Source organism: Cheilinus undulatus, linkage group 7 (genome assembly GCF_018320785.1).
Source record: "Cheilinus undulatus linkage group 7, ASM1832078v1, whole genome shotgun sequence".
Taxonomy (NCBI): Eukaryota; Metazoa; Chordata; class Actinopteri; order Labriformes; family Labridae; genus Cheilinus; species Cheilinus undulatus.
The window spans coordinates 17375430-17395184 of NC_054871.1; the positions used below are offsets into that span (position 1 = coordinate 17375430).

The following is a 19755-nucleotide window of genomic DNA, read 5'->3' on the forward strand; positions in this document are numbered from 1 at the left end:
TCTGTGGTGCGACGTGGCGGCGGTGGATGGAACGAGACATGATGTCCCAGAGGTGCTTGATTGGATACTGGTCTTGGGAATGGGCAGGCCAGTCCATAGCATCGATGCCTTCGTCATGCAGGAACTGCTGACACATGCCAGCCACATGAGGCTGGTCATGCATCAGAAGGATCCCAGGGCCCACTGCACCAGCATATGGTCTGACAATGGGTCTGAGGACCTCATCCTGGTGCCTAATGGGCATATACCTCTGGCTACCACATGGAGGTCTGTACGGCCAATCGGGCTGCATGGTGCTGGGCTGTGAGCACAGGCCCCACTTGTGGATGTTGGGTCCTCATGCCATCCTCAAGGAGTCTTTTTCTGACAATCTGAGCAGAAAAAAACACAGTAGTGGCCTGCTCTACATCATCTTGTAGGGCTCTGGCAGTGCTCCTACTGTTCCTCCTTGTGCAAAGGAGCAGATTGCAATCCTGCTGCTGGGTTTTTGCCCTCCTACGGCACCTTGCACGTCTCCTGGTGTACTGGCCTGTCTGGTATCTCCTCCACGCTCTTGACAGTGTGCTGGGAGACACAGCAAACCTTCTTGTCATGACGTGCATGGATGTGCCATCCTGGATGAACTGCACTACTTTTGTGGGTTGCAGATACCGCCTCACGCTACCAGTAGTGGAGAGGACACTGGAAAAATGCAAAAGTAACCAAAAATCAGCCAGAAAGGATGAGGAAAAGGAAACGGTCTGTGGCCACCACCTGCAAAACCATCCTGCAGAGGGGTTGTCTTGCTAATTGCCTCTTCTTTCCACATGTTGTCTGGCTCGTTTGAACAACAGCAGGTGAAATTGATTCACAGTCAGTGTTTCTTTCCAACTGGACAGGTTGATATCCCACAAGTGTGATAGTCTTGGAGTTACACTGTGATGTACTATGCTCCTTTATGAAGCTCCAAAGATTTATATCTTTTTTTTCTTTTTTTAAATTTCAGGTCAAGGCAATCCAAGTAAGTAGACCTTCACACAGTAACATTCAACATTATCACTGAATAGTTCTAAATACGCTTTCACTTTTCTTTGACAGTATGCTTTAGCTTAGCCTCCTAATGCCTCACTCTTAAAATAAAAATGGTATCCTTGCATAAGAGTGAAAAAAACATTTTGAAAGATTGTTCTAGTTGTCTGGTTGACATTGCCCTCCCTTATGTGATCTGTAACTGATTGGTTTCAACAATTTTTATATTACGCGACTCTATGAAACTTGGAGCATCAAAAATGATTATTTTGTGTTTGGAGGTACATGAAAAATCTAAAATACAGCAGAGGAGATACCAGCACACTAATTCAAATGGGCCAAGAGGCATAGGTCAAGGTTAGCATATGCTAACATAGGTAGTGTAGCTTCATTAGCAATATAACTATGTTCTATACATACCTTACATATTCAACTTAGATTTGTCAGCTTTAGCCTTAGCTGTGTTAGAGTGTTTTCATGGCTTGTCTGGTTTTATTTTGAAAGTTTTAGTGTGTATTTCCATCCTGGCAGAGGCAGCATCTCACAGTAATGGTCTGCAGTGGGGGGCATCTGAGAGCCGCAGTCTGCGCCTCTCAGACACCCAGAGATCTTTTAAAAAAGGGTTCTCACAAGTGCAAAAATAAAAAAAGAGCAGGTCGTTTGATTGTGGGTTGAAGCTGGAGTACCTGGAGAGAACCCATGCATACCCAGGGAGAACATGCAAACTCCACACATAAGGCCCTGTACAACAGGGATTCAAACCAAAAACCTTCCTGCTCTGAGGGGGCAGTGCTAAACACTGCACCACCACACAGCCCATGTACAAAAACAAAAATAAATTGTAATCTGTCCTCCAGTTTTACAATTACACTGGCAGCAGGCTTTGCTTATGTTTATTAACAACTGAAATGCTAAGGCAACAGTTGCATCATGAAGAAAAATAACCTCCCACAACCCCCAGTGGGATAAGCAGTATAGAAAAACCTAAAAAAAAATAGTTTCTCAAACCTTTATAAAATGGTTGTGTGAACTTAAACATTTTAAGTTCAAATGAGTGGAATATTTACATCGGTTGATTAAGACAAATTTTTATTTTTAGTTTAGGACAATCTAAAATAATTAGGTTTGCTAAACCTTTAAACATAGTTTCTATGAACTTAAAAAAAATTGCATTTACCTAATTTAAAACAAATTTAATTGATTCAATTCAAAATGTTTCAAGTGATTGATTACCCCAATTTTTTTTTTAAGTTCAACCAATGTTTTACTTTTTTCAGTGTATATAATATATGGGTTTCACTTTCTGAAATGAGTGTCAAAAAATATAGAACTCTTTTATGATATTCTAATTTCTTGAGATGTACCTGTTCATCAGTCCTTGGATCCTAGATCGTAGAACCGTTCTTGTGTAAAAAGATGTATGGCTTCCATCACATCACTGCTAAACAGAAATAAAACCATACTTTCAACTGCTTTAGCTTGGTTTTGTGACTGTCTGCCATGTTTACTTCCTTGACTTCCCTGCTCTCATTCGCGCTGACTTGCTCTCGTGAGACCGTGGATTTTAAGTCATTGATAAGGGAATTAAGATTAAATGTAAATGATGTGGATGGATTAAACCAATAAGAACTGGTTCTCAACTGTAACCAGTTCTCGATTCTACAATATACATCTAATGATGCGAAATCTTTTCATTCAAATTTATCGTTCACTGATCAGAAAGCTCACATAAAGTTCAGATGCCCTTCAGAAGCACATTATTTGTAATCATTTCATGGCCATATTGTAAAGTCTTTCTGTGATGTAGCCATTCTAATATTATTGATGCAGTTAGTTATGATTTATTAATTACAAAACCCTTTAATTAACCAGACTTTTATAATATATTATAATATACAACATTTGGCCAGTTAAAGGCCCACAGATCTAGAATACTCTCCCATCAGAAATAAAAACACTGACTGACTTCAAAGTGTTCAATAAGATGGTAAAATAAACAAAGGCAAATCTGTGAACACTAAGCTACATGTCTTAAAAATTTTATATCATTCAGCTCATTTTACTCCTTTTATCTTTGTTCTTAGCTACGTCACCTATTCTCTTAACTGTCATTTAAGTCATTGTCATTCGTCTGCATGTTTATGTCTGCCTTACTGTTAGCTTTTATGTATGTGACCTCATGTTTATGTTTGTCTTGCTGCTGCTGTTTTTATGCATTTTTTGTGGTTGTTCATTTATGTCTCCTGCCATTGTTAGTCTTTTATGTCCATTTTATTCTGTTGTATCATATGTGTTATTTCTTAAAAGCCTAACCAGGGACAAGGACTGCAAATTGGCCATGGCTAGATGTCTTTTATACATTGCATCGGTTGCAATGTAATTAAATGCAGCAATGCGTATGTATTGTCCCTGACAAATAAACGGATACATAAAATAAATAAATCAAAAAATGTTGACAGCACCATAGGTAAACATCCTGGTTACTGACTGTGTAGAAAGGCATATACCGACTTTAACACTGCAGTGCTGGATTTTATTCTCTAAGGTAGGGATTTTGGAAATAAGAGGTTTGTGCCCATCAGCAGCACCATCAGTTCATGCTGTTTACATCACTACTTTAGTAATCAGGTTTATTAGGGTTGTAAAATGAAAGCCCATTACAGTCCTATTGTTCAAATATACTTAAAAACTTACGTTTTCAGTCCTTAGTTTGGATGCGAACAACAATTTTTCTTACCGGGAATTTTCCCTGCTAGACCCCTAATGAAATTTCCTTGTAATGTCGGGATGAGCTGATGTGAGAACACAGCTGGAAATATTCTGGAAAATTCTTTATGAAGTGGAAGTGGAAAAGGGTGATGATATTTATGTCCTGTGACTGGCACAAGACTGCAAACAAGTGTGTTTTCCTTTCAGGTAATGAAACAGTGCGATACTGTGGTTTTCGGCTTGCGAGTGTATAATTTTCTCTCTTTTGTTGATACTGGGAATGTGTTGAACTAAATGTGGCATGGATGTAAATGCAGATACTATTGTTATAGCATCAGAAAGAAAAGTTTGTGGCGTTGCCCCCTACTTTTGGGTCATTTGTTTTTTTCCTGCCATTTGACACACCAGAAATCATTTAAATGTCATTATCAACTTGATACTTTATTTTGGGGAGTCAGGGGTGTTTCAGACTACTTCTAACCCTGCTACACTAACTATAACTATGAATGGTAAAACACCTCCAAGAAGGAAAAGGGAATTCTGACAGGTGTAGTGTTTTGCTTGAATATGCTTTCTTGTAGCATATTCAAGTGTTAGTGACCAATATGCATAATAATTTGGAACATGGTGTAAAAGCTCCTTTTTAACCTCATAGGACAGTGGTAAGACTGTAGTTTTGAACACTGAAACACTTACAAGTTGCTTTTGAAGAATATTTCAGTGTTTGTATTCACATGTTTATATTTTGTTATTTGCTGATTTTTCTTCAGACCCTCCAAAAACACCAGAATCACGAGCAGCTCCAGGTCCACAATGTAAGTAGTAGTATTTTTTTCAAACATATGTTAAAACTTGGTACCAAGTGTCTCTTTGCTTTATTACTGGTACATTTTATCTGTATTCAACAGTACATAAATATAGATTCTGTAGGTAAGTGGCGTGCTTAGGGGAGTTAGAAGTGTTTACAGTTTTAGTTCCAGTCATTTTTCTCTTTAGGATTTCAGCCAAAAACTGTAAAGAAGGAGTTGGAGCCACTAGGACATTGCTGTTTGTTTTCTTAAACGTGAATATGAAGCCTTCAGCAGTCGACCACAGACATGTTGTTTAAATCCTGAGTGACCTTTATTCTATGCGGTGCTGGAGAGGAGCAAGAAAGTGGAACGTTTTTTTGTTTGTTTGTTTCACAGCAAAACACTCAACAGAAAATTCATTAACTGGTAAAAAAGCTTACACCATTTACTGCTGAGTAAGACTTTAGTCATGTCCCATTTCAGGGGCTGCATCTTTATAGGGTGGAATGAAGATTAAGTTGCAGGTGTGAGTCATACCTGTCCCATTTCAACAAAAGGGTCCTTCTTTCTCTAGCCAACAGAGGATAAACACAGTGGATGGATAACATTTCAGCTGCCTTAACAACTCTCTATCAACTAAGTGATACAATTGTAAATGTTAAAATTTGGTTTCTGATGGGTATCCACTGTAGACCACACCATGTCATTTCAATAAAAGCCCATTTCTGCCATTTTTAATGGAAAAAGGGGGTTAGGTAATACATAAATAAATAAAATTCAATTAACAAGAGAAAAAAAAGATGGAAAATATGAAAAGGTCATCAGTATGAGAATAAAAAAAGTCAAAATAATAAGAGTTAAAATTGTGAGATTAAAAGTTTTAAAATTCTAATTATGAGATAAAAGTGGAAATTATGAGATATAGTTACTTCATTATTAAATAAAAATACATAATTATGTGATTAAAAAGTCAAAAATATTAGATAAATTCCAGAATTGTGAAATTAAAAGTTAAAATAAATTGACAAAAAAAATCACAATTATGAGATAAAAACTTGAAATTCCGAACGAAAAAGACATAATTCTTGTGCATTAATTGATAGAGGATGACAGCGGACAGAATCAAAGCATGGATGAGAGCGCTGGGGAGAGACATGTGGGAGAGGGCCATAGGCCGGATTTGAACCCAGGCCGGCCATGTACATGGGGCGCACCTTAAACCACTGGGCCACCTGCACCTTCAAAATCATAACTTTAAATGTTGTATTTTTCTCAACTCATAATTATGACTTTTGATTTAATCTTTTTATCTCATGATATCAATTAAAGATTTAAGGATTGTCTTTTATAATGACCTAACTTTCACCTTTTCATTTTTTTAGTAGCTGAACTTCTCTAAATGAATCCACTCCCCATTTGTTTAACACTTAAAATGATAAATGTAAGGAGTTCTGTTAAATTCATCATCTTTGGAGCTGTCATGAATCAACAAAAGCTCTATAGAGAGCAAAAAGAAACTTTAACTGGACTAAATTGAGTTTATTTCTGTCATAAATTGCATAGAATAGGAGTTTTATGGCTTTTGGTTTCATCGTCAAGTAAACCCAGTACAGGACTACATACTTTTCACACTGACTTTATTTTGAAATACCAGAGCTGGCTTCCTGGATTCAGAGGGCATTACTTTCAGCAAAACCATGCAAGGGGAGAAAAAGAAGGCTGAAAACCTCTATCATAATGTAGTCCTGGAGTTTCAGCTTTGGATTACAACTTCTATAGATCTTTACAGTGAAAGTGTTTTGGTATCTTTATAACTGTTGATTTTGTGTGCAGGTTCCTACACGGTCTCAACCATCAACTTTGGCTTCCAGATTGACATAACAAGCTCCATCCCTGGTAACTACACCATAAGTGCTACTGAAACGGCCCATCCTCAGATAAGAAAGGGAAAAGTCGTTAAGCATTCCAACGGAACCTCATCACATGAACTCAAATTCCTGAAGCCGTGTACTGAGTACAAGCATGCCGTGGTGTTCAGTGACGGTGCTGGCAATAAAACAATTTGTGACTCCCCTCAGAACAAAACTACTGAACGCACAAGTGAAATGAGTGAGTCAAAAGTCACCACTGTTTGAATTCATCTTTTTTCCTTTTTATTTGAATTCTGACTTTGTGCATCACTTTTGTGTTTCAGAGGAAGGAGACGTTAAAGATGGTCGCTGTCCTATCTCAGGATACGTTTGTTACAGGAGTGGTTGGAACCTCGGCTCTTCAATTTCAGCATCTAATAATGTTCCAGCTGAGCAATGTTCCAGTGACCCACAAGAGTTCTGCATCAAACCTGGTAGAGATGATATCTGCACAACTTTGACTACAACCTTCAAGTCAGGAAACTGTAATGCCTCCATCAGCCATACCAAATACATCTCTGTTGGTATGAACAGCAGAGTCCTACCGTATATTCATGTACATGCAGTGTAAATATTATGTTTAACATTTGTTTCATTCTTGTGTTTTTCAGCAGAGTTTTTGAATGAAAGCGACATAAACCAGAGTATCACAACTGGACTTCCTGCAAAAATCGATGCCATATCGGCTCCAAACTGTAAAAATCTCTCTGTTGAATACACCTGTCATGGTAGGTGAAGTGAAACTGTCTGTAACAACAAAATGAGCTGATTTACAAAGAAATAGGGCAAAACAATCTGACACACTCTAAACTTAAAATAATGTTTGAAGTAAACCTGAGCTAATCTGAAATGTAGGAGCAGGTGGAGAAATTGTTTCGACCACTCTGTGATCACTTCTTAATGCTGGATTTTTTTATTGCTGTTTGAAACTGTTGTAAACTGAAATATTAAAGCTCAGAAACAAACACCACTCTTCGATAAAATGTTTTTGTTTTGTTTCCTCAGAAATTGGTCCGTTTAGCTACCCCAGGACATTGAAATTGTCAGAGCTGGAGCCTTCCAAAAACTACGACTGTCGGGGTCAGATCATCTACAACAATGTTAACATAAAAAACACATCTGTTATCCACGTCTATGTAGACTGTCATGGTATGTTGAGATTCACTCTGCTTCTGTGCATGACATCAATCAGCCATGATCCTGTAAATATAACAGATATTAGGTAGGAATTAACGGACATCTAATGTGTTCTTACAGATCTTCAAACAGAAATACCACGGACAATGCCAGACCGCAGATCTGTTGTGCTGAGTTTGACCACAACCAGCCAGAGATGTTACTTTACAGGTGATAGAAAGTTTTCTGTCATCTGCAGTTGTGGTAAAAAACAAGGTAAGTTAAGTTATTTAAATGTCGCAACACTTCCCTAACATTTTACCATGATTTCCTTTTTTGTCATGACATTTTATTGAATGTTTTAATTTAAAACGCTCACATGTCAGGAGCTTCAAGGACAAAAAGCCTGCTCTATCAAACAAACATGAACACATCACTGCCCTGATGAATGAATGTACATAGGATTAAAAAAACAGAAACAAAGATACAAAAAAGTTAATGCAGTTTTGAAGATGAGATACTGTAGATCAGTGATCATCAACTCGTTAGCCATATCAGGCCCCCACATCTCCACATCTGGACCTCAAAACATTATTAAGCTCAGAAATATGCAGAGGAATAAAGAGATTGTGGTACATCAGGTATCTTTTTAAAAATCCCTACAGCTGTTAAAACAAACCTCAAAACATCTGAAATTAAAACAGCTTTTTCTGTACTAGTTTGAGGTTTGATCCATTTTACAGAAATTAACCTGTCAGGCATTATTAGTGAATGTGATGTATGAAAAAAACATACTTATCAGTTCATTCTTCACTAAAATGGTTTTCTGCATCAACTTATGACTTCAAGTGTTTTCTGAACAGAGCATCAAAACTTAAGGCCCGTTTATTGCACTTTTATCACCCAATATGCCACAGCATGTTAGCGTAAATCTCAATGATGGAGACAAACAGCCCCAGAAATATTCAGCTAAAGTATCTCAATCGCCCCCTAGTGGCTGGCTACCATATAGGGACTGATCTCACTTTTAGAGGCTAAAAACAGCAACACTTTTTAATTAAAATTAAATTATCTTAAGATTATGTTCATGAGACCAAGATGCCTCTTTCTTTAAGTTTATTTGAAAGTCTCATCCCCAGAGCATCCATCAAGGAAAAAATGGGGTTCTACATTAAGTCAGAATTGGTGGTTGAATCAATTCAAGAAAATATAGATTTGAAGCATCAATTAGAAAATCTCAAACCTGCATAGTGGATACCAGGATCTACAGATCATTATCTTCCTATATGAGCGATATCTCTATCACAGTTAAACCATTATTTTCATGCTGGGTCATCACAGAACCAAATGTGTATCGCTGTCAATACACAGCTGTTGAAATGATAAAGTCCAGTCTGGTTTTCTCCAGGAGATGCCAAAATATTTTCAGTGCACTGGCCACCTCACACCAGAGATTGGATACCAAAAGACATTTCCATACATAATACACTTCTTGAAGGTTTCTGCAGATCCTTTCACTTGTCAGTTTAGTTGAATAGTTGAAGTGGACATTAGATACATGCTTACACTTTAACATGATAAGTGGTAATCGGAGTAAGTCACTGAAGATGACAGCTCCAATCAGAGATTTCTGAACATGAATCACTAAAGTTGATGGTGAGTGAAATGTCATTTAATGAAACAGTGGTGAAGAAGTCAACTGACTGGGTGTTGAGTCAAAATCTACAGCCATGCTCAGCTGCTTACATGATTTTGAGCCAGCAGTGGTTTGTCTCCATAGAGGGAAAGCTGAGTTCATGCTAGCATTGTACATCCTGTGTAAATCCTTAAGGCCTGTGCCCCCATTAAACAGTGACTTCATATTCTTTACACAAAAGAACAAAAAATATGAACGTCTGCACGGTAACAGGCTAACTGATTCTTAAACAATCCTAAAAACTCACAAATTTTATGTTAACTAAAAGGTGTGCTTGTCCAATACCACATCATGTACACCAAAGTTTTGACTTTCCAGGGCTACAGCGGAGGAGATTGATTTGTTGATTGCTGAAAAGATGGAATGTTTTTTTTTTTTTGAAGGAAACTTAAGCAGCTAACCATTCTGATGATGTATTTTTCCTTGTTTGTTTTAGTTTCTTTATTGTTCAGTCAGACACACTAAAACAGCTGATTTAACTTTGTTACAGACCAGCAGAGATCAAAAGGAGACAAGTGTGAAGTTGATAAACTGGAGCCGTTTACTGACTATGTCTGTCAGGCCCAGGCCAGATATGGGGGATATGAAGTTGGTAAACCAGCATCAGTTAACGTGAAGACTAAGAGTGACAGTAAGTTTCAGAGCCTTTTTCTTTTGGAGATGACTACAGTCAACATCTGTAAAATATGAAGAGACCATCCCAGCTATGAGTCAGCTGAGATGGTGTGTTTACTGAATGTGTTGTTGAATGTGAAGTAAAATAACTGTGTGTAGGCTTTAAGTCCATAGCTTTCAACAAAGATTTAAAACTACGGCTCAGCAACAACGATGCTAGCCTTCTGGTGAACATTTGCCCAGGCAGGGCTCAGATCAGCTTTGAAGCCAGAGTAGTAAAAAGTTTGTTGTGTTTAAAATGTTCATTCAAATGGACACAAAGAGTGGAATCCCTGAGAAGCTTTAATGGTTGCTTATCCTGTTGACTCAAATGACAGTATTCAGTCTCTTTTATTCTGAACATTTGACACTGAGAGTCTTGAATATAAAGTAAAAGATGTTATTTTTTCACAGAACCAGATGATGTTGATACACTATCAGTGAGCAACCCTGAAAATAATGCGATAAAAGTGACCTGTAATCATTCAAGACGATTTCATGGACCTGGAGGGAAATACATTGCCCGTCTTTCACTAAGTGGTCACCTTGTGACAGAGAAAGAAAATACAACGAGCAAATGCGAGTTTGAATTCAAAGATCTGAGCTACCTTACTGCATACGAAGTAGAGGTTTGTTTGATTGAAATGTTTGCTTTTAGAAGTATTTTAATAACTTTAATCTTCTTTTTTCTTAAAATACTGCAATTTCTTGTAAAGTTTTTATTCTGTGTTTCCAGGTTGCTGCTGTCAACAGAGATTATCCTATAGGCACTGGGAAAACAAAGGAAGTTGACACTCTCGGTATGTGCTGTTTGATATTAAAAAATATGGGCATACAGTATTTCTTTGATATAGATTTTTTTTTATGTGACCAACATTTTATTTAATTTTCAATTTCATATTTATGCATTAGTAGCATTACATTAATCTACATCATGACTAACTATGAGAAAAGTAAAATAAAAATAGACCTTCAAATATTTCTTTAACCCATAACTTTTGATTAATTCACTGATATAAAGAGAGAGTGTGTGGTAGCCTTCATTTAGATTATATCTTTTTTTCCCATTTCTTTACAGATGAGGACAAAGTTGTGATCAGGATACTCATCTTCTTCACTGTGGCTTTCCTGGCCCTGGGAATCTTTGGTATTAAGAAGACAAGGGCCCAGAGGTAATGATCATTGACATCTAATCTTCTGCTTCAGTTTGACTGTATAATTAGGGCCTGAGCCACCGACCAAGGGTTGTTGAGGACTCTACTGTTTTTCTAAGCGCAACATTTCTGGCAATTTAAAGCCTCTTTTGGGGGCCTTAATATATGTGAAAATTCTGGGGGGTTTTTGCTAAAAAAAATAACAAAAAATTGGGGACAAAAAATGTCCCCCTTGAAAAATAGCCATCTGGTGGATGTTTGTTGGTGGGCGTGGCCTATTGACTCAATGGCACCCCCTACAAGTTTTCAAAAATTCAAGCCCCCCAGCAGGTTCAACCTAGGTTTTTAAACATTTGTGGGCAGATGTGTCATATCAAGACACACAAAAAAGCCTCTTCACCCATATCGTCAAACTTAGCATATTTTAGGGGTCGTACTTGAATTAACTTGTCCGAGGGCGTTCATCCAAATAACTTGATCTTTGGTGTACAGTAAGAAGAGATGTCGTGGGTCAAAAGTTATTTGCAACTTTCTCATTAGTCAAAAGGTGTGGCCATGGTGGCTCCTCGAAGTCAGCCTTCTTTTGAAAACATAGGATTTTGCTGTAATGGAAATATAATTTGGCAAAACAAATCTAAATTTATCAATTTTGCTGTTAGCACATGCCTAAACATATCAACATGACAGCACTCAATTTCTGTGAATTTTCAGTGAAGTGCGGGGAAGTGGCATAGACGTTAAATTATGATTTTAGCAGTGTTGTCCCACCAGAACAATTCAAACTCCCATAACTCACCTGCACATTGTTGTAACTGAACCAGATTTTGTGCACTCATTGGAAATGTTTTCCTGAACAAATTACCCTAGACACAATTTTCTCTAAAATGTAGCGCCTCCAAGGAGCAGGATGAAGTAGTGTTTACACTAAATCACCTTTAAATCCTACGATGAAGACAAATATCCCACATCTTTTGAATTCTATTTGTTTTAGAATATTGGGAGAATCATTGCTGCCAAGTTTAATGATCTGCCTGTAACGAGGTTGCCATGGCGATTTGTTGCCACCATGAAACAGGAAGTCATATTTTCAGGGACTAATCATACTTGTACAATTCAACAATCAAACTTGGTAGAAAAAAATTCCTTTGGTCAAAGGAGATGTCCTATATTGGTTTTGTAAATGGGCATGGCTTATTGGCTAATTGGCCCCCTACAATATTTCAAAAAATTGGCCCCCGCATCGTTTAACCTGGGCTTATGAATTTCGGTGTGAAAAAAAAAAAAGCCTCTTCGACCCATGCAAAAATCCAAACAGGAAGTCCCCCAGCTCTGCCCGAATTCCAAAATAAGGCCTCTTTCTAGAAAATGATTTACTGAAATCTGATGTAACTCTGAGTGACGTCATTCTATGGTCTTCAGAGTTTTATGGCAACACAACAGTATCACACTGAACACGCCTACATGAAAACAGCTCATCATAACACCCTCTACTGCCAACAGGAAGTGACGCAAATGGGTCATTTCTGTATTCCTCTTAGTGTGTTGAACCTATCATTCTCTGATTTTGACTCTGATGCTCTGATTGAGTCCTCAATATCTGTCCAAACATTGACATGCTTCATAAACAGAGGCCCCAGTGTCCATGGCGGCCGTTTTGATCTGTTGCCATAAAACAGGAAGTTGGTGTAACTCCGATTGCCTTCAAATTTCACATGTGATTAGGGTTTGCCTCTGTACAGATTTCAATGTCAATTTCATGGTTTTGCTGTAGGACCCTTTCTGTGAAACACCAGAAGCACCTTGGGCATAAAATGTGTACTCTTCTCAATTTCACATGATAAATGGTTCTTCCCTGATCACTTCTACATATCAGCATACACCTTTGTTACTCTGCCACATACTGTTGAGGGGAAGTACTACCTCATAAACAAAGTCCACTGTGCTTTTTTTGTTTTAAAAGGGACCACATTCAAAAGACAATTTACATGGTCTCTCTGCTGTGCTGCAGCTTACTTTATGGGGTTTGCTAACACCCCATTATCACCACACACTGGCGGTGGTGCCACACCCTGATGTGCGCTGGGGTGCGAGGGCCCTTCAGTGCTGCTTGCAGTCCTAGTTAAGGCCCGAGCACCAACCAAGGGTCAGCGAGGAATCTATTGGATTTCATTTGTCCAAAGGATTCAGGCAATTCTAAGCCTGTTTTGGGGGCCTCAATATATGTTAAAAAGTCCTTTTTTTCCTCAAAAATTGTCCCCCGCCAGAAATAGCCATCTGGTGGTAGAACGGTATAAGTCCACCCCTCAGTTTTTTCTAGGGGGCGCCTAAAGTGAGATAGGGCCGTGGGTAATACCTTTGGCATGAAAATCCGTACACATATGTATCATGATGAGACAGAAAAAAAAAAAAACATTATGAACACCCTCTAAAATGAACAGGAACCAAACTAAAGACGATTTGACGTTTTTTTGGCCTTTTTCTCTGAAGGACACTTTGCACATTTGAATGAACTCGTCTGAGGGCTTTCATTTGATTGACTCCAGAATTTTTTCACTCAAAGAAGACAACCTTATAACTTTTTTGTGTTTATTTCAATCATCACCAAACTTCACAAGGATAAACGCACATTGGTCCTGAATACATCCATGCATCAATATCATCACTTTGTCACAGCGCCCCCTTCTGCCTGTTGAATATTTGCCCCACTGATTTTTCATGATTTTCATGTGTTGTAAACAAAAAATCAGCTCCAGCACACTGTTCCGCTCAGGGTTATGAATTTTGGTATGCATGTAGGTCATTATCAGACCTACATAAAAGCCTCTTGGACCCACATCAAAATCCCAAAAGAAAGTCTACCAATTTCATTGCAATTTCACAATAAGAAGTTTTTGATGATGCCAAATGAATTTAACACCTTCTAAATTTTTAAATACTTCATTCTATGATCTTCAAAATTCTCTAGCAAGACAACAGTGCTACACTGAACTCACCTACATACAAAATAAATAAATAAATAAAAATCATCATAACACCTCCTACTGACAATAGGAAGTAACACCAATGAGTCATATCTTCAGTCCTCTTGCTGTACTTCTGTACTTTACCTTTTAAGCTCTAATTTAGAAAGACAATAGAGGCATTTTTTAAAGGATGTCTCACAAGAGACAGCAAGCATTTCAATATTTTGTCAACTTGACAGGAATAATGTGTAACTCTCATACTGAACATGTGATTACCTTCAAATTTCACATGTATAATCAAGGTCATAGTTTTTCTTCCTATCACTGATTTCAACCAATCAAGCTCAGATTTAGATAGAAACGCCCCAATATTTGTTCCCAACACTGACATGTCATGTATTCAATTATTTATTCCTTTATTTATTTAATCATTCATTCTCTTTTTTATTCACAAAATAATGTCTTTTGTCCTCAGCAAAATCTACAACTGTCACCATCAGTTTTTTTCCTTAATTTCCACAATGTCCTTGTGAGTACTTCATGAGATAACTTGAAAGCCCATGAAGAAGCAGAGAAGGATGAATTCTAGATAACATTTAAACATTTCAGCCAAGGAGGGGAGCCATCAAACACATCCCTCCAGGAAGTTTCAAAATGGTTTGAATGGAAGATTCTATTCTTAGAAGTCATAAAAATAATCAAACACAGTCCAGTTAATCTTCCAATTCACTAACCATTTATAATGTTTAATACATACTCATACTACTCACACACACACTGCTCTATGGCACTTTTTTCCAACCTAATGCCATTCCTGGGATGCTCTACGTTTCTGCCGTTCTGCAGCACACAGCACAAGGTTTGCTAACAGCCGACTATTCCCACATACCGCCGATTGAGAGACACCCCGACATGCGCCGGGGTGCGAGGGCCCTTCAGTGCTGCTTGCAGCCCTAGTTTTTCTTGCTTCTCTGTACAGCAGATTACACTGTACTCCAAATTATTATTCCAATATGATTCCAATTAAATAAACATTTGATTTTTAGTTTTTCATTCCATCACTGACATCAATCTCAGACAGCTCAGGCCATTAGTTTACCAGGTGAGCTTAATAAAATGGAAACTACTTGAGGAGGTTGTTCCACATTATTAGGCAAGTCACCGGTTACACGTCTTTCTGTGCCCACTGCAACCTTTTCTGCTTGCGAGCATTGGTTAGGTGGCCAAAGGGTAGGTTTATGCATGACTGCAAGCTTCTGGAGCATTCTTTACCTTGAGGTTCGTGGGACTCCAGAGGCACCAGCAGCTTCAAATACCTGTTTGCTGCTTTGAAATGGCATTTTAGCAGCTGCTCTCTTAATCTGATGAATTTGTCTGGCAGAAACCTTCCTCATTATGCCTATATCTGCACAAACCCATTTGTGCTCTGAATCAGCCACAAATTTCTTCAAAGTACGATGATCACGCTTAAGTTTTCGTGGACTATCTAACATTTTCATACCTTGTCCAAGGCATTGGACTATTACAGTCCTATTACATTTTTGGGCAGCAGAGAGATCCTTTTTCTTTACCATATTGCTGAAACCTGTGGCCTGCTTAATAATGTGGAACTTCCTCCTTAAGTAGTTCTCCTTTAATTGGGCTCACCTGGCAAACCAACTATCACACGTGTCTGAGATTGACTTCAGTGATACAAAGAGCCCTGAGACACAATACCATCCATGAGTTTAACTGAAAAACAAAAACTTGAATGTTTATGACAATAAAATTCAATTAGCATAATAATGTGGAACACATTGTAGTTTGCCTTTTTGTCTTGTTTAAATTTCTGTTTGATTTTTATATGTTCCTATTAACCCAATCCTTTCCATTTCTTTTACAGTGATACGAATGAAGAGGAGTTGTTTCAATCGACAGCAAGTGAGTACACTTTCTTCTGCATTTTTGGTTAATAATATCATATTGTTTTTATGCAAAAATAATGATTTCTTGTAGTTCAGTATGTCACAAGCACTGCTTCTGATTAAATTCCGTGTTATTTGTTGATCCACTCTGCTTTTTTCCACCTATGTAGTTTATTCTAATGTGCCTGATCTTGATGCTGTCATGAAGAAGCACTGGTGAAAAAATACAAAGGCTCGATGGAACGTCCAACCTAACGGCCAAATTCCCATCAGTGAGCATGTTTAGCATGTGTCTGTTTACATGCTCTTGTCTCTCATAAGGATTTAAAATGCATAGTTTGAGGTTGGCTTTTCTTATAAAAAAGGGCTTTCACACATTTTTCTTTTTCTCTGAAGCTTAGACATATACTTTTGGTGCACACTGTCCAAGTTTTGGCTGATTTAAGAGTTTGATTTTATTTATTGCTGCTTTCTCCTCAGCTTAAGCCAAACCCAATTCAAAGCAGGTTATTTATCATAGCCTTCACATTATCATTACCTGTTATTATAATTTTCTTGTAATCATGTTACATAATGCAAACTAAACTTTGTGTAAATGCGAAGATACATAAGCTGAAGAAACAAATGCTGTGCACTGTGGCTGCTGGGTGTCCTGCTGAGAGGCAACTTCCCCTAACTGCAGGCCTCGAATTGAGTTTGTATCTTTTTAATTTTTTCGGCTATGTTTTTTACAGTTTCATTTCAAACAAATTTAATGATGAGATATTACCTCTCATACTTGCATGGTCAATTACATTTTACTGCATACTTTTGATAAAGTACAAAAACAAAATAAAATGAGTCAGCTCAACGGAAGATTTGGCTCTCATTTTTTCTCCTCATGCTATTTTTATTTTCCTGTCATCTGTCATTTTCCTGTCTACTGGGATTTTGGTGCAAACCTGCAACTTGGAGAGTGTGTTTGTACAACATACTAAAACTAGTGATGCAACAGTTGTGAAAATCAGGGCCGATGCCAGTGTTTTAAATAACATCTTGGACAATACAGATACCAATACGTTTTCATTAGCTGTTGTTACTGGAGTATGGTTGTCAGTGAACAGAGTCAGTTAGTGTGTGGTGTGCAGTGTTACTCATCTCATTGCCAACCGCACACTTGAACAAAATGGTTATAAATGCTATCAAATGTCCCCATATGTGGGGTCCTCACCTTAAAAAAATGAAGATTTTAAAAATCTTTACGTGTGTGTCGGCTTATGATAAATATTTCGGTTCTCTCCTTGCTCAAAGTTGCGCTAAGAATTTTCCTAAATCACTTTTAAGCTGGGACTTCTAGCTAGGGTTATTCAAGCTTCAGCTGCCCTTAAAAAAACAAACAAACAAACAAATGAGTTCTACAAGCATTCAACCCCCATTCAGTGTGTGCAAGACATGAAATATTCAGACTAGGGGTGTGCCGGTAGTCGAGTGGTTAAAGGTGCGCACCATGTACGCAGGCGGCCCGGGCCATGTCTCTCCCCGCTCTCTTCCCTGATTCCGGCTCTATCCACTGTCCTTCACTCTAATAAAGGCACAAAAAAGCCCAAAAATAAATCTTTAAAAAAATAAATATTCAGACTAAATATGTTTACTGAACCAGGCTTTATACATTTTTATTTCTGCTTTCTGTTTTTAAATCAGTGTGTATGTGATTTCCAGGTCTTCAGCAGTGAACTATAGGTTTTTCCCACTTCCAAAGTTGCTTCATCAGGTTGCCGCATGGATGTGAACACCTGTAAAGAGCTTGAAGGACTCAGTCCAAATAAAAACTGAAAGCTTTATTTCAATACTTTTTATACAGGGTGATTGTGATGTGGGTCTTCAATTTGACATGAAATGTTAAGAAAACAGCCAAACTACCAAATCAAAAACATTATTAGTATCTTATTTTCTCAAAGGGATTATTCCAGAGCATCGTCAGAGTGCCCGTGGAGATGTAAACTGAGTCATGGTAAGTAAAACAAGAACCAAAAGCAGAAATGACCGTTAAAATTAAAGTGACTTAGCATTGTGTGTCTCCACTTTACTGTGCATGACGAGAAACTATAGCCATTACAGCATGGATACATTTAAGGCAGTTTAACATAACTTTGCATTGCAATTCAGAGCTTTTTAAAGGCATTTGAGGGAAATAAAATATCTATCTTTTAAGGCAGATCAGGCTTAAAATTACATATCAGCATCTTTTGGTGCCCTGATGCGCATACAGCCTTCTGAAATATCTTTACATTTCACTGTGGTTCTTTGGTCTGGCTGAAATTGCTGTTATACCATTAAATACCATTTCTACATTTTATTAAAAAAAACTTGGTCTACAAAGTGCTTAAGAGCATCTCTGAATTCAAGAGACACGTGGCTGCAGACCTCTATGGTGGGGCGTTTAGGGCTCATCTGTTGCAGAGGTTTACAATGGAGCTACCTCGACCGGAGGGCAGGAAGTGACACAGATTATTCAAGATGGAACCCAATCTCAACCATATGGCGGAAAGTGGCATATTAACCCTTATTGGGTTTTTCCTTAGTTTGTGGTGTGTTATTTTTTAATTGTATTTCCCTGTACCTCCTCCTCACCCTAACCTTAATCCTTAGGGTTCTGGTGCCTACTGTAAGCCTCTTTGGTGGGTTTTCTTTAGTTTGTGGTGGGTTAAATTAAAATATATCCCCTCAGTAAATTTTTAAATTTTGTTCATAAAATTTTGCTGTAGTTGAAAATAGCCAAATACTGTAACCTCTGACAGGTTACGCCATCTACTGCCTCGTTTTGGTTCCGGCTTGGGTAATCTATGGACTTCAGCTGTGCTAACTCCTCCCTAAATCTTTTTGGAGTCATTAGCCTGAGGGTTCACGTACTTTTCCAGCAGCACTGTAAATGTTGAATGTCTATGCTCAATAAAGACTAAATATTCTCATCATGTGTGTTATTAGGTTAAGCACATTGTGTTCACATTGTGAATCTTTCAAAGGGTTAACATACTTGTTCTTGCCACAGTAAAATGTAAGACGTGGGACTAATGATTATGGCTTCCTGTTGCAAACATAAAGCTTCCTCCCACCAAACATCAAATACATTTTAGGTGTCACATCACTTCAAAACTTGTAGTTGAGGTTTGCATTGTAGTCTGACTCAGAGGCTGTAGAGTATATAATAATCTTCCTTTTGCTCAGTGCCACGCTCAGAGGTAGAAATGGCAGGTCGGTTTGCTTTCCTGCTGTTCTGCGCTGGAATCATCACTTTGGCTGATGGTGAGTTACCATCTTTAATGTCAGAGTCAAGGTTGATCTTTTGGTAAAGTTAAATTTGCCTGCTAGCATTAGATGTAAAAAAAATCAGTCTTTTTTGTTTAAGATGAAATGATAAAAATTAGATCAGCAATAGTATTCTGTTGATTAGAGGATGATAGTCGTCTTTCACAGTTTTAATCTTTTGTCCCATTAGATTTTAAAATGTAAAATTATGATAAAAATGGACTTATTACAGCAATCCAAGACCTGTTATGTTTCCACTATTAAATATGCAAAATATGAGTGGGACTGATAATGAAAAATTATTTTAGGACTCTGAAGTGGTTTTGGAGAAAAATCAGTGTTAAAAGATGATCTTTAATGCTTCAATTGATCTGTGGATAGAGGAAACCACGGAGAGGACGACATGCAGACAGGTGCCGAGGGTGAAGGTTAAACCCAGCTGGCTACTTCTAAGGATGTTTGCATGCAACATAACTGTTTCCCAAGTAAACCAATGTTCATATAAACTGGAAATGAAATATTAGGAGTATTCAAATAAATGAATAATTTTTACTTTCGTAATTAA

At 37.8% G+C, this 19755-nt stretch overlaps 2 protein-coding genes and 1 long non-coding RNA gene across 3 annotated transcripts in view; all 3 read left to right on the forward strand.

Moving 5' to 3' along the window:
• Positions 1-873: 873 nt before the first annotated feature.
• Positions 874-6906, forward strand: LOC121512718. Its single transcript, XR_005992131.1, has 4 exons — positions 874-1000; positions 4488-4532; positions 6342-6617; positions 6703-6906. It is a non-coding gene; the product is annotated as an uncharacterized LOC121512718 (long non-coding RNA).
• A 795-nt stretch (positions 6907-7701) lies between these two features.
• Positions 7702-17889, forward strand: LOC121512218 (receptor-type tyrosine-protein phosphatase C-like). Its single transcript, XM_041791383.1, has 7 exons — positions 7702-7765; positions 9721-9861; positions 10299-10513; positions 10621-10684; positions 10963-11056; positions 15884-15921; positions 16076-17889. Exons 1-7 carry the CDS (start codon positions 7702-7704, stop codon positions 16123-16125), a joined length of 666 nt encoding a protein of 221 aa, XP_041647317.1. The 3' UTR covers positions 16126-17889.
• A 1240-nt stretch (positions 17890-19129) lies between these two features.
• The window catches only part of LOC121512219 (receptor-type tyrosine-protein phosphatase C-like), a 34257-nt gene continuing 33631 nt past the window's right edge, over positions 19130-19755 (forward strand). The window contains exon 1 of the mRNA XM_041791384.1: positions 19130-19187. Within this exon, the coding sequence (XP_041647318.1) occupies positions 19130-19187 (58 nt within the window). The remainder of the gene's footprint in view (positions 19188-19755) is intronic.